The sequence below is a fragment of the Triturus cristatus genome, chromosome 9 (genome assembly GCF_964204655.1).
Source record: "Triturus cristatus chromosome 9, aTriCri1.1, whole genome shotgun sequence".
Classification (NCBI taxonomy): domain Eukaryota; kingdom Metazoa; phylum Chordata; class Amphibia; order Caudata; family Salamandridae; genus Triturus; species Triturus cristatus.
In genome coordinates, this window is record NC_140592.1 from 245,979,950 (window position 1) to 245,996,229 (window position 16,280).

Sequence of the window (16,280 nt, forward strand, 5' to 3'; positions counted from 1 at the left end):
AGAGGCTGAGTCCAAGGACTTCAGTCTTCTCCGAGTTGAGCTTCAGACAGATGCTGCTCATCTAGGATGCAATGTCTTTCATTCATTCCTGGATGTCGGGTTTGCCTCGTGAAGGAGAGGATGAGCTGGGTGTCGTCAGCGTAGCATACTATGCTGAGTCCATGCTACCTCAGGATGGCGGCGAGGGGGGCCATGTAGATGTTGAAGAGCATAGGGATGAGTGACGATCCTTGGGGTTGATCTCTGTTGGTTTGGACAGGAAAGGTGGGAGTCTGATTCTTTGGGTTTGGCCGGTGAGGAAAGAGCGTATCCAGTCGAGGGCAGTTCCCTGTATGCCAGAGTCGTGGAGTCTAGGGTGAGAGTGTGGTGGGAGATGGTGTTGAAAGCTTCAGAGAGCTCAAGTAAGATGAGGGCCGCAGTGTGGCCCTGGCCAAGGAGAGTGCGGATGTCTTCTGTGGCGGCGCGGAGGGCGGTCTCTGTATCAGTAGGGCTGCGGCACTCTAAGACTTGAGATTTGGCTGCACTGCAGACATTATATGAGAGTAAAAGTGGGGATGTCATAATGCTGGGAAATCTATGGAACACACACTTTCAGATTTACTGTGCCTGAAAAAAGTGCATGCATCTAGGAAACTCATAGGCAAAAACCAATGATGCGTAGATAGGTCAGGATTAGGAAACACATATTGGATTTTATATTTTCTGAATGATCAGTAGGAAGGTTGGGATATTCTTTCTCAGACCCAACTAAAATGAACCGTGGGACACCTTACATCTCTCTTCATACTGAGTTTTGTCTGTATGCAACCTCTACTCCACATTATGGGGCGATGTGGAATTTAGTTCCTGGCTGGTGCTGCTAACAAATATCTACTGGATGGGACATGTTCTTTAGAGATCAAAGCTATGTTAAAGGATTGATGTCTGAAGGACTCGTGCCCTCAGCTTATTTAAATCAATAATCTAGAGCTCAGATTTACAAAGGTTTTGCATCGGTATTGCAGCACTTTTTTGATGCAGACCCAACACAAAATCCATGATGGTGTTTACAAAGCTATGCAAATGTCAATATGAGTAGCTATATAAAAAATAAAATAGAAGGCATCACAGCGCATAGGGTTACCTTGTGTTACTTTGTGGTGGGTAGGCATCCCAGGGGTGGTACATGGGTGTTGCCTTGCAATCACCCATGGAATTTGACAGAAACCCATATTTCCAAAGAGTTGTAGACATGACTTTGCATCAAAATGGTGCACCTGAAAATGCAGGCATAAGGAGGAGATATTTCTTTATTTTCCATCATAATTTCCTCTTTGCATTAGTGCTGCCTTCTGCAGTACACATCCAAAGTGGAAAAAGCCAATCAAAGATATATATTTTTATTTTTGCAGGAATGTATTATTTCCTGCAAAAAAACTATCCTGACCATAATGCAGGCATTCTTGCACTATGGTAAGGATGCCTGTGTTGGTGTTAGGCAGCCCTAAGTGTTCCAGTGAAACAAAAGAGCAGAACTGTGCCAGTGCTTTGAAAAAGGGACACAGTTTTGCACTCCTCCTTTCACGCAACACAGATCAGAAACTGCACTTGCTGCGTAGCACTGCGTTGTGTGAAATCTTTGTAAATTCCGTCCTAGGTGTTCATCTGGATAAGCACATGTAGCACAGTGCAGTGGACCATGAAAACACAGTAGACTGGATATAACAAAAACATGCACCACCTGCATTAAAAGCGAAAGTGTTTGAGGCGGTATTAAACTCCAGGGCGGACTATGCTAAATCTCAGCCTCTGGCATGTCTAAATTGTTGCTAAACAAGCTCTAGGCAGCATGAAATGCCATGGTCTGTCAAATATTCTCTATACCATCTGTAGTTTACTTAACATATTAGTAGTAAAAATACAAGAGTGACTAAAACCAAACAATGTTGACGATTTGGTGTGTACTTAAATGGCAACACCCATTCTAAATGCATAGCTGAGCCTTCTTTTTGTGTCTTACACACACACACATGCACGCATGCACACATATACAGATACATTCACTAAATCAATTATGGTGACAAAACAACACCTAAAAAACACTGACATTCACTCGTTTTGATTAGGTAAACTAATCATAACATGCACCCCCGTCATGCATTGCCTATGACCTTACATATGAAATTAATTATGACATGTTAATTCAAATCATTGACATCACTGATTACATTTTTGACCCTCAGGAACTGGGTTGCTTCTAGACAAATATGTTGATCCAATATAACCATAGCCATGTCCTCTTCCAACACATTGCCTTGCTGCAGAGGCTGACTTGCTGGCCCTTGCGACCTAAATCTGGTGACACGCCTGGGGGGTTGGGAGGGTGGCAGGGGAGGGGGGGCTAGTTGGGGTTAGGAGTTTACCATTGATGTCTACGTGCACTTAACTGAGGGCATAATGTACCCGACAAGAAGGCATGATCGTTCTGTTTTGGCGCATATATTCACACTTGACTGGATTGTAACTCTGTTTCCTAATGGAGAGGGGGACCCTGATCCCTCTGTTGGTTTTGTGCAAATCAATAAAATCTGTTTTAAAAAAAAATCACCGATGACATTTTTGATGACATCATCTATGACAGTGCTATTGATATTAGACTGTGTACTGTAAGCAAGTAACAAAAAAAATAGGGAAAAGGGAGCTTACAGCCTTATGCAGCAGAACTGCTCTCACTTCACTTATTGTGAAGCTTGTTCTATGATGAGAGTGGTTACCAGTCAAGGGCATGGATTAATACTGACACATAAAGAAGTAAAATGACCATATGTTTGATGTTAAATCCTTTAGGACGTATGTGACTGTAGGATACAATAAATCCAGTGATTATTGCGACGCGGCATTAGGGATGCCTTGATTGGCATTGCTGAGACTACATTGTTTCGCATTCCAAGAGCTCAAATAAATTGTAATAATCTAGGCTCTCTTGGTCGTGGTTTTCGCTGGGCATGCAGCTTTCCTCGAGGTCTACAACATCCTAAATCCAAAGCGGCATCGTTTTTGGGATAGGGGACGTAGACACTGCCTCTTAAAGTCATGGGCACCATGAGTGGGAGACAGAGACGCTGGGAGAGAGAGAGAGACAGGCACTAGAATAGGTGGTAACAAGATCAAAACAGTGGGTCCTTGACACCAGGGCAGGTATGGCTCCTGGACATAGAAACACACTCACTGGGATAAGGAGCTATGAACCTGGACAAAGACTTGGACATAGTGACACAGACATTGGGAAAGGAAGACAAGGGCACTGGGACAGGAAGACACAGACTCTTGGTTGGTGGTGGAGATTTAGGTATTGGAACAAAAAAGACATGACTACTCAGATATGAAAAAATGGACCCTGGGATGAAGAGGCATGGTGACTGTGACTGCTATACAAGATAAGCGGGACATGGTGATGGACACTGGAGCAGGGAGACACAGACACTGGCACAGGGGGTAACCGGAATTTGGGATAGTGGGAATTGACCTCAGGGTGACCTGTGACCAGGCTAGATAAATGGAGTCCCTTTAACAAGGAGAGATGGAAATGATGACAGGAAACCATGACCACAGGACAAGCAAGACTTAGTAGCCTTGAAATGCCTTCTACTTCTGAGAAGGAGACAAGGACAGTGGAACAGGGAGACACTAGCAATAAGATATAGTGACATGAAGACTGGGACAGAAAAACATGAATGCAGATGCAAGGAGACACAAACACAGTAACAGTTCAGAAAGACACGTAGGGATATATTACCAGGGCTGAACTAGCCATTTATCTCATCAGACTCTTTCCCAGAGGGTACGCCATTGAAATCCAGTTTTTCAAGGCTTAGGGCTGCCTTTGGCAGCTTTTCCACTCTATTCAGCTCTGCAGGGCATAAGCGGAGAAAGAGAGAGAGAAAAAGAGAGAAAGTGGTAAGAGAGAAGAAGAGGAAAAAACGAGGATGGACAGAGGGCAGGCAGAGGGAGAAGAGAAATTGAAAATAAATTGATGTATGGAAAGAGCAATACAGAGAGAGGAGGAAGGGAGTGGGGGTGGTTTAATCATTTTTGCATGGTTACTTATGGTTACCAGTTTGGCCATGATATATACTAAGGTTTGCACAGATACTCATCCAATGTAGTGTAAATCTGTGCTGGCTTCTAGCCTTTTATAATGGATTGTAAATCACTGCCATGTTCTGAGTCACGTTGTCTCACATAAATAACAACAAAAACCATTGGTAAGTCTATCTCATAGCCCAGGACAGTAAGACACAGACATTGAGACCATGAGCCATAAGCACTGTAACAGGGAGACACAGATGAGAACAAGACACAAGGAACATCCTCCCACTAACATACAACTTATCTATTCCTGGTATAAATGTGGTTGGGTATGAAGGGTTCACTAAAAGGTCTGCTGACACCCATCAGCATGAGTGGCATCGCATAGCGCATCATCCAATGTCAGCCAGGGACACACAGTGACTCCCTCATTCGGGTATCACCATACATTCCCCCTGTTTTTAGCTAAGAAATTTCTGGCCAACACTAATGCAAAGTGGCATATGAGAGTTGGTTCGGAAAATGGTTGACTAAGAATTTTTTACTAGCCACTTGAGTAGAAAGGTTTACTGTGTAATTACAAATCATACCTTTCTGCCACGACATTTCTACCCTGGAGGAAAAATATCCTTCACCCAGGTGGACAGCATTTGCCATAATGAGGGAGTTCTTTAAGTACCAGGAAGGGCAATGACTCCTCTCTACTTTGTCCCAAATCCTGAAGCAATCATTCCACACTTGGGACAGATCCTCATTAAAACCTTTGTGAATGCTAATAAATCCTAGTCCAAGCAAACAATATCTCTATATATGGCTTACCTTACATCCTTCACATGCGTGCACACCATAATGGAACCCCGATGCCTTGTCCCCACACACTCTGCACTCTATCGCCATAAGAGAGTTGGAGGCATCATCAGGAAGTTTACTGTAAGAATGATTTTGTTCTGAATAGTAAGGAGGAGACGGGGGTTCCAGTTTGATTGAATCTGTTTATTGAGAAAGAAATTTGAAGGTGAGAATGGTACATCTTCTTGTCACATTATTGCTGTGTTAAACATGTTAGCTATGGAGACTATTGAATTCTATGATGATGCATAAATATCTTAAATATCTGCTTATGTTTTCATAGGTTTAATCCAATATATATACCAACAAATGAACAATCTGACAAATTCAGGAAATCTACGACAGTGTGGTGACACATGTGTATATATAATTGATAATAATTTTAGGAATGTACAAAAATGCAAAACATGCTAAAGGAACAATGGCGGCTGCCATAAGCCAAATGTAACCAGCCGTTTATATGGGTTAGCAGTCTAGTCTATTTAAAAAAAAAAAAACACTAACAAGGAACTTATGCACTTAGCCACTTTAAATAGACAGTCTAGACGCTGGGACTCTATGGTCCAGTCGAAGGCATCAGCCGAAACGCGTCGACCGTCCTTTTACTTTTGCACTTATGTTGTAGAGAAAAAATAAAAAAATACCTTAAAGAAATCACTGTGGACTCTCGGTGCTGTGGATACGTTGGTGGTAACTGCGCCGAAGTTGTTTTGAAGATATATATATATATATATATATATATATATATATATATATATATATATGTATGTATATATGAATTTATATATCAATATATATATATATATATATATATATATATATATATATATATATATATATATATATATATATATATATATATATATATATATATATATATATATATATATATATATATTTGACTTCACTGCAAAACATTATAGGGATATATTAAGTCACAGAACTCTGTGATGACTTGCAATATTCTCTTAACCTATTACAGGGGGTTTGTTATTTCTTATAATACATGGTTACACAATGACTCTTCCCACAAACCAAATACATCCTTGGTGCCTTGCTCTTTCATATGAAAGAGATGGTATGTTTGTAGACATGAAAGAATAAAATTAGAATATGTATTAGAAAAACTTAAACACACAAAAAAGCACTTTTGACTAATTTGTGGCACATAGACATTAGTATCAGTTTAATTTGAGTCAGATAAAAAAATGCTTCAGCTAATATGTCTAGAAACATGCAGACATTCTACATTTCATGTAATGATGTATAGCATGGAAAAAGTAAGCATCTCCTTTCTTTAGCTCACGGTAACTTTAGAAAAACAGATTAAAAGAAGGAAAACACAGGGGCATATTGTCAAGGACGACGTTAAAATTATCGCCGGTTTAGCGGCAGACAACTGCTGCTAAAGCGGCGATAATGGGCTTGATAATATGCCCTGGAGAATTCCAATAGAAGCCCATGTTCACACCAGAACACGGACTTCTATTGGAATTCTCCAGGGCATATTATCAAGCCCATTATCGACGCTTTAGCGGCAGTTTTCTGCCGCTAAACCAGCGATAATTTTTAACACCGTACTTGATAATATGCCACACAGTTCTCCTTTACCTTATTTAAATTCTAGCTTGTTCTCCCAGACATGCCTTCCAGTTTGGCTGCTGGCTCTAGTAGCAGGAATTATGACATTGCAGCTCAGTTTTAATAACTTATTACAGTTGAGCAGCATCATATTTTCCTATTACAGGAAAATTATAGACATCACAACTCATCTGTAATAAGGAACTTTTGCAGGCTCACATGTATTTACATATTTCACCAATGGTTAATGAGACGTTATAGTTAGGTGTTAGAATGGAACATGAGTTTACCTCACATATTACGTCACTAATCACATTTTAAATGACATCATTGATGACATCACTGTTTATTGAAATAAAATAATTGTTGACATTGCTAATGAGATCTACCAATGATTATGAAAATGTGCTATATTCTTTGTAAAAGAGGATTAATACAGCAAACTAAGTTGATAGTTGGTCTCATATGCACCTGTCTGCAAGCCTTCAAAAGATGGAATTTAAATTGACTATTTCAAAAGTGAAACACTTTTGATAGCTTTGATTGCCTTTTTACTTGTATTCACCCGAAGGATGGGTGCAGTGGTGGTCGGTCACTTGCGAAGAGCTGGCTTCTGAATATCCTTAAACAATAGACCCTTTGATCAACTATTGCTGTGAAGGAGTGAAGGCCAGTAGCGGCCGGTGGTGGGCGTGCTGCGGGGCAGTGGGGTGGGATGGGGTGGAGCAGGGTGGGGGGTAGTAAACTATGGAATACGGCCCAACGAAGGTAAGTAAACAAATAATAAATAAAACGAATGTCATTGCACACGCTGCATTGCCAAATGCGATGCAGCGTGTGCAACGAAATTCTTTTAATTATGTATTTGTTTTCTTATCTCCGTTCTGCCGTATTCCATAGTTTACTGCCCCCACCCCCGCCCCGCCCCACCGCCCCGCAGCACTCCCACCACCGGCCGCTACTGTTGAAGGCTGAGCAAGTAGGGTGTTAGGTGGTCATGAGGGGGGGCGCTGGGCCCATCCTTTATATGTGCTCTATTTTCTGACCCTTAAAACCTGATATTCACTACAATGCATTTCAATGAGGACCAAGACGATGAATCTTATTATGACTGCCGCAACATATTCTTCACATTGTGGCCAGCGAATAAGGATTGACCTTTTCCCTTTAAAGTGACCAATATGAGCAAATCTGGGCACCAACAGTCCCAGATATTACTGTTTGTTCAAACCCTTCATGACCACCGTGAGCACTTCTTTAACCACAAATTTTTAAAAAACTGCTGAACAGATTTACACCAAATCACAAAAAGCACACTTTCTGAGTAGTGTTTTAAAGTTTTGCCCATTTTGGTGCAATTCTGTTCAGCTGTTTTTTCTGTATCATTAGGAGAAGTTTGCTATGGGAATTAACATTGGAAATCAACATTCTAGGAGCCTCCTTTTCTTGTCCATTTAGGCCGAAGGATCACCCTGAAGCTTTCCAGGAAGGAACTGAGATGTGTGGAACGTTTTGCGTGGATTCGTCAAACAGTGTCAACGTTTTTAGCAAATAAAGAAACTCTTTCCTATGGAAATGCTATCGCTAGACATTGATAACCACTAATGTGTAATATATATATATATATTTGCACACCATATGACTATTTCTTGCTTCACAGATCCAAGTTGTAAACGCTTTTCATAGAATAAACCAACTGGGCTCACACTCACAGTTGATGACATGTTGTTTCACTAAACCTCTTGTGTTTTGGCTATTATTATATATTTTTGTTTATAAGTTCGAAATTTAAAAGACAGCATTGCATAAACCATACATGCAGATCTGCTGAGAGCAAAATACGCACTTTATTACGATTTGTTAGGGAATTAAAACAGAGGGGAATTGTGATCCACTCAAGTCTATCGCTTCGCTCAAGGTTATCACTTATGAGCTAAGCCCCTCTCCACACTGAGAAGTGGCAACAAACAGAATATTACACTCAGCATATCTGCATAAATATAATATACAGGCAGGACCACTGGAGAAATGCGATTTTGTGTTGTGAAGTTGCCAGCAAAGGTCACGGATCGGTGTTAAAATGTCCCTATACCTTTAATTTACATTTCACAACCTTTCTCCTAACTATGGTACATTTCTTACATATGGTCTTTTTTTGCAGGGTAGCATACGTTTAGATGTGAGAAAAGTCCTGTGGTGGACCATCCCTTCTGCTGCAGGATAGTTAGATGTATTCCATTGTGAAATATAACACAGAGGAAAATAGAGCATAGATTTATCGGCTTTTGTAAATACAATTACAAAATCGCATAGATTTCTCACTTTAAATGCTTTGTTTAAGAAAATATTTATTTTACTTAAAGTGTTTCCATACTAAAATCCAGAAACCTGAACATCTTCACTACGAGTAGTACATTAAAAGAAAGGAAAAAGTTCTGCTTTCATCCATGAAATCTGACAAATTCGAGAACTTTAGAACAAGGAATACCTATGGGGATTGGAACATGGGCTGGCCCAGAAGGACCTTAGTTGGGAGGATGAGAGTCAATATGGCAGGAGTATGGCAAAGGACTTTCCAGGGGTGGAGCTCTGAGTGGGTATTGCTGCAGAGCAGGAACAGTCTCCCTGCAGCACCTTCAGATGGGGGAACAGTGTTTTGCTGCTGAAACTGCTCTCATTTTTATTAATTTGTTTTCAAAACATCTGATAGAAGGTAAACACTGCCCAGGCACCCACATAGGTATCTCTGCCCATGCAACACTATTCATAGGTATCTCATACTTAACCATATGCATCCGTCCCATACGGCAGCGGCGGCGGCACAGGTAAGCGCAGTGAGGCAGGGCATGGGCAGGGCGGGGTGGGAGAGGGTTGAAGTCGACAGACAACGGAATAGGTATAATTAAATAAATAATATCTATTCCACTGTCTGTTGACTTCCCACCCGTCGCGCCCTGCCCTGCCCAACCGCCCCACCGCGCTTACCTAAGCCGGCCACCGCTGCTCATATGTTGTGGTGGCAGATGTGGTGCTTTGCAGGCCCGATTACTAACAAAAGGCAATGACTTTCAGTATACTTTCTCCTAGGTTTCGGTGTCAGTCAATGCGTTCGGAGCTGGAGCTCTGTTGGTAGGGCGGGAACAAGGATTCAGGCCGGGGAATAATTCGGTACAGTCATTATTAACTGACAAACTTCGAATTGCTGGCACGCTAGCCTGTCAATGTGAACAGATGTGCATGTCTTCTTGTTATAAATGTGGACAACATCAGAAGAATTAGTTTTATTGAATACTAAAATGCTATATTACAGTAGTAAACTTAATAAAATGGATGAGGGTAATAATAAAGAAATTGAATCGAACATATCACAAAAATTATTCATAAAACCTGATCTAATTCTTGATTATACTACGGCTTTTGAGCCTTCGTTACACGAGATGCAACAACTGCAGGCACCAGGCACAGTGTTCAGCACAGAAAAAAGCAAATGGAATTTGTGGGGTGTCAAATACTGATGAGGGTACTGAGTGGAGGTGCAACTCGCTGCTCAGAAACTGAAGTACACACAGGAGTGTTCCAGTGGGGCTTTAAAGGGTTGCAAGAGAGCTGCCAAGGACCCTGCTCCTTGAGCACCGACAGGACGGTAGGCCAGAGGAAAGGGCCCTGAACAGTAATGGGATGGTCCTCACAGCTCTGTTTCTATATTTCAGATGCAGTGTGAGAGCTCACTGGCCTTACAGCTCGTGTATGATGTATAGACATGGAATGGATTAATTGAATCTCGGTGTTGCCATTACGCCTCCAGTTACATTCTACTTTTCACTGTCAACTGTTTGGGTTAGCAGTGGCGGCTCCGTCGTTAAGGCGGAGGAGCGTTTCCCCACTAAAAAAAAACCTCAGAGATAGAAAAAATAAAATGGTAATAAAGTTCATTTATTACCATTTGATTCTTCAAAACCCAGTGCCAGCCGAGCGTCAGGATGGGGGAAGGGGGCTTTCTAATTTCTGGTGCTGCTAGTCAGGCAGCATGAGAAAGCAGGGATAAGAAGGGCATTTTGGTGCACATATCTTTTCGTCTGGCCGTCTTGCTACATCCAGCTAGACATGCGAGACAGCATAGGGCTCCAGTGCCCTCGAGAGCGGTGAGAGAGTCTGCTCCCTCCAATCCTGGATCTGCTCTCATGCAGCATGAGAGCAGCACCAGCATTGGTTACTGCAGTTTCCTGTAGCCTGACTGGACAAGACCCAAGCGAGGAGGAGGACGTCGTGCCAAGCAGGTAAGTGGGAATATTTTTTCTTTATTTCTTTTTTTACTTTTATTTTTAACTCCACCGCCTAACCACCGTCCTAACATGCCAGCCGCCACTGAAGATTAGTGCAGAAAAGCTTTAGGCGTTCCTTCAGAATCCCATGCAGTAATCTGATTGGCTATAAGGGAACACACATACACTTAGTGACCAGACTCTATGTAAGTAAATATATTTTATTTAACTCTGCGAACAAAAAAATGCACCTGCTTATTTGCCAGCATGGCGTTTTCTATTACACACTAAACTAAATAATGAATTGGTCAGTGCTGGAGCAGGTTATCTATAGCGGATGGATATCGAGAGATAAAAACATGTACATACTTTGACATTCTTGCATTTTCAAGTCATATTTAAAGTCGAACTCTTCCTGCTCGATTCTCGATAAGGGAATCTCTTCAAAGTGTCCGCCCGAAATGCTGGTGAAGTCCACCGTGGTGAAGGGCTTAATGTCATAGCCCTGGGAGAGGTCGTTCATGGCCGCCAGGTCCACCGAGCTGACTCCGTAGTTAGTAGGCCAAAATGGCATCTCCATGTCCACCATTTTCTGTCCTGCAATGAAAGAGAAACAAATCACAAACCTGAGAAGCTGGACATGCTTAAATACAATTACATCAAACAGTCGTGTCCAAACCTTATGGTAATTCAAGCGGGGTAAATTAGGGTTTCAAAACAGTATATTTCATCAAAAAACATTGCAGCAATTTTAAGAATAGTGCAAAGCAATTAACAGTGACGGGCAGGGACAGAAAATAGGCACGGATACCAAAAATAAAAGAGACCCCCCACTAGTGAATTGATAGCTAAAAAGTGGCCCATGCTTGCAAATTGTGGCAGTTTCGAAGTCGTAAAGACCCACTGTATAAGGGATTGGCAAGGTATGGACGTGTGCATGGGTCTGAGCTTGCTGCAGGCAATGTTTGTTTTATTATTTGAGAAATTAACAGTGAAAACGGGCCTGCAGGCCGTAAAACAGGCCAACAAACAGCCAAAAAGCGGCCCAGACACTGTACTGTCAGACCAGCTGGTCAGGCACTGCCTGGTTGCCTATTAGGCCAATCTGACCCTACATATCATGAACTTCCAACATTTAAGATGCATGGTTTTTACAATGTCCCACATGTAGATGATATCATCAGCCACTTAAATATACCGAGCTTGATTCACAAAGGACCTCCGCACTCGTGGTGGATGCCCCGCAGTCGTGGGGGAATCTCTGTACTCAGGGCGGAGATTCCACCCCAAAGAAGGAGACTACCCCACGACTGCGTGCCGCCGCCATGAGTGCGGCAGCCCTTTGTGAATCAGGCCCACTGTGCTTGAAGTTAAATGGGGTTTAACATTGGGCAAAGACATACAAGTGGCGCTAAGTCTAAACATTACATGCATTGTGCATGGAAGTATTTCACACAGTTGCGTGCCTTAATTGGCGCTTGTATTCCATGCCAAGCCAAGTCGTGTGACATTAACTGATCTGGCTTTGTGTGGGGAACTTAGGGTTTTTACACTGTTACTGCCTCAGTCTGCCCACATTGTGTGTATTACCTGGTTTATACTACGATGAGGTGCCCTTTAGTGCTACATAGCATACACTTCCAACACAAAATGTTATTTGCACCTGTTATGATCTGAGTGCCTTAGCATTACATACCGTCATACTGTGTGGTGTAAGCACTCATACAAAACTTTAGTAAATCTGGTCACCCTGTACCAATCCTTGATGCGATTGCATTCAAGGTGATGTACATTCGTTTATTTGAACCCTTTGGAATAAAAACACCTCAAAATGATTATTTTTTTTTACAGAGTTTTATATAGAGCGAACTTGACCCAAAACGGGTAACAGAGCGCTTTACATAGCACCAGTTGCAGTACATGAGGACACATTCATTTTTTGTTAGGCACGGGGAGAATAAGTGATTTGCCCAAAATCACAGGATGTTCAGTGTCATTGCCGAGACTTGAACCCAGTTCCCCAGATTCGAGGTTGACCGCCCTAGCCGTTAGGCCAAATCCTCTCCCCAATTTGTGATTTGTGAGACCAAAGTCCAGGAATAGCAAAGGTTTGCCCCGAGGACATAGGGTCTGTGCAAATTTTAGGCGAGGAGGAAAGAGCAGGAACCTGCTCTGGTATTAGCATCAGTGGGAGCCATGGCTTGTCCTCTGTTGCGTTGTGAGTTCTTGAATGGACCACAAAGAATTGTCAGACTTATTTTTCAGATCTGAAGAAGTACTCTCACTCCTGAGCAGCTGACTTTGTAAGGACACCTTTAATCGCCACCAAAGACGGCAGGGTGAAAGATTTCGTATCATTGTCAGAAATGTCTTACTGGCTAAATGTCCTATAACCTTTGAAAAACAGGTTTGTCGTAAAGACTAATTTACTTGAGATAGTTCATAGGAATAAGCGAAATTGAACTTTTTCCCATGTGTATTTTTCACAAAAAAATCTACAAAATAAGCAAAATAGGTTTGGATAGTCATCTGTTTGAAAACTGGATGTGAGGAATGCCCTGTCCTATAAAAGTCATGAAAGAGCTCTGCTTAATATATTTTCCAGTGGCGGCTCCTCCGCTAAGGCGGAGGAGTGTTGCCCCTCAGTGCAAAAGGAAAAACTAAAATTACAATAACGTGTTGTTATCATTTTATTTTTCCTATTTCAATCAGTGGCGGGGCTGGTCAGGGAGGGGGAGGAGTGGTTTGCACTCCCTAAGTGAGTATGAATGTTTGGCCAGCCATCTTGGGCCAGCCAAACAGTCATGCGCATTTTGCATATTCTCCACCCAGCTGCATTACACAGCCTGGTGAGGGTCGAACCACGGCACTCACACCAATCACAACGCATTGCAGCATTGTAATTGGCTCAGGGGATCCTGTGTGCCCGGGTGCTTCCTGCTGTCAGCCGGGACTGGAGACAGGAAGAAATAAGATGGAAGAGGACGGAGGAGAGGCGGCGTTCGGCCGTTTCAGGTAAGTCCTTTCACCCCCGTCTCAACATCCCTGTCTGGTAGAAGCTGGTACTGATGTTTTCCACAAAGTTCCTAAAGCCATGCAGTGAATATTTCTAGCATGGTGCAGAAGAGGCAATCAGACATTTTTAAATACCAGTGAGATATTTTATGGTCACACAAGGCTCTTGCAGGTGAAATTCGGTGCAAAAGCAGGAGAAAAACAAACAGTTCCCCTTGCTAGCCTGCTGCAGGATTAATCCTGCTTGTGATTGTTCAAGATGGCTGCCAAAGTCTAGTATAACGTGAAATGAAACTGCTAAAAATTAAACCTGCTTTCATAATATGACATCTTTTGCTTTAGAATTAGCATGTTTCACAGTAATAATGTTAATAGTTTTCATGGCTTCTTGTGTCTTTTTTTTAACACTTTATTTACCAGTTTCAAAATTAGAACAGTAAAGTTTCCAGCTCCATTACAATGTCTTTATGACATTACAGTGGGTGGTACAGAAATTTGCCCACCTCACAAAATGTATCTCCATGCTGATCTGTTCAGCCTGGACAATCAGCTTTACTATTTCTTGAGCTCCACTCCTGCTGGTCTCAAACACAAATTATCTTGTTACTACAGTGCACAGCAAACCACGTTATGAAAAGAAAAACATATAACTAAATAAAATATCACATTTCTGTGTCTAGTATACAGGTTCTATCTGATCAGCGAATGCCCGCAGGCACAAAGTCCGCGCCCCAGCTGTGTGGTAGGCAGTGATTGTGTCGTTGCCGTGTAGTGTCTAAAAGGGCCCAAAATGTCCCATGGGCGGGATGTACTAAGAAGAGTGGAGGCATACAAATCGTAGTTGGTGTTGCAATATGCACGACTGCCCAGCCATTCCTTGTGCGTCGGAGCAGTTTTTCGTCCCCATTTGAGTGCTATTTCTCTTTTGGCCAGTAGTATCCCCAAGGCAGTGAATTTCCGGACTGGCTTTGGGATGTTAGTCACGTATCCCAACAATGCTACCTCTGGAGTGGGTTCAATGTCTAAGCCTATCATTTTCCCAAGGGTACAATAGATTTCGGCTCAATACTTTTTTATTTTGCAACAAGTCTAGGCGAGATGCACAAAGTCTGTGTGTGGGGTTTTACATTTTAAACAACAATGGGGTCAGTCTGGATCTATTTTATGTGTCATCTCAGGGGTTACATATATTGTGTGCGGGAACTCGAAGTGGATCAGTTTATGGTGGCTATTCAAGGAGACCTCCTTGGTTTGTAGACAGCATGGAGCCCATTGGTCGTCAGTAATAGGGTGGCCCAGATCTGCCTCCCAATCAGTCCTTGTTTTAGCATTACGTATTGGCATAATATCAATACAAGCCCAGTATCGCTTGGAAACCAGATGCTTCCCATTGGTACTATCTAGAACTGTGGAAAGCAGGGTGAATGGATCAGGTTCAACGGGAAAGCCAGGGATCTTAGCCCTCAGAGTTGATCGAAGGCGAGTAAGCAAAAATTTGTTCATGAAGGAAGCCTCATTAAACCTATCTCCGTCTGAAACAGAAAATACTTGCCCCTCAATGTAGAAATCCCCAATAGTGGTCATGTTGTACAGAGAGAGAGTGTGTTGTACTATCCCTTCCCCAGTAATAGGAATCCAGCATTTATTTGGGATAGGTAGGCTTGGGGAGTATAGTACCGGTGACCCCAGTACTCTGACCAGCTTCTGCCAGGCCCAGCTGGTAGTGGAGACTGTCTGAATGTCTATAGGGTCGCGTGGGTAGCCCAGGGGTAATACCGTATTCAATGTGTCCGACAGGACCAGATCTGCCACAGGACGTAAATAAGGAATCCTGGGGTCGGGGTGAAACCAGGAGTGTGCATAGCTGCACTGAGCGATCAAGTAGCATAATTGAAAGTTGGGGACTCCAAAGCCTCCTCTATGGTACGGAGTGTCATTACCTCCCAGCGGACCCAGGGCAGTATACCTCCCCAAGTCAGTCAAATAAGATGTGTGTATATTGATTTGAAGAATCAATTTGTTAGTGGGATAGGAATATTTTTAAAAAGATACAGGAATTTGGGCAGGACAATCATTTTAATCAGCGCAAGTCGCCCAGCAATCGAGAGTGGAAGACTCAGCCACCTGTGTACTTGCTTTTCCAATGTGTGTACAGCATTGCCGTAGTTTGACAGTATGATTTCCGTGGTATTCAAGTGTATATTTATCCCCAGGTACTTTACTGAGTCCTAACACCAGGTTAGTGGGTATTCACATTCCCATCCTACGGTACCCATGGTGAGGGGAAATATCACAGACTTGTGCCAATTTATGCCAAGGCCGGAGAAGCTGCCAAACCTGATGATCTCTCTGATTAGTGGTTCTAAATTGTTCAGGGGGGTCTCCAACATATACTATAATGTCATCTGCATATAGTTGCCAGTGCTGCACAAATTAACAACAAAATACTTCAAATGGACTGAACAAAACAGTACCACTGAAAACCACTTTTTCCGTTTGGTTTTA

General features: G+C 42.4%; 1 protein-coding gene across 2 annotated transcripts in view; it reads right to left on the reverse strand.

Moving 5' to 3' along the window:
- PPARG (peroxisome proliferator activated receptor gamma) overlaps positions 1-16,280 on the reverse strand; it is a 194,120-nt gene that overhangs the window by 78,284 nt on the left and 99,556 nt on the right. For both annotated transcript variants that reach the window (XM_085624861.1, XM_085624862.1), the window contains 2 exons: positions 11,130-11,357; positions 4,888-5,057 (listed from right to left, as the gene is read on the reverse strand). In XM_085624861.1, the coding sequence (XP_085480987.1) occupies positions 4,888-5,057; positions 11,130-11,357 (398 nt within the window). The remainder of the gene's footprint in view (positions 1-4,887; positions 5,058-11,129; positions 11,358-16,280) is intronic.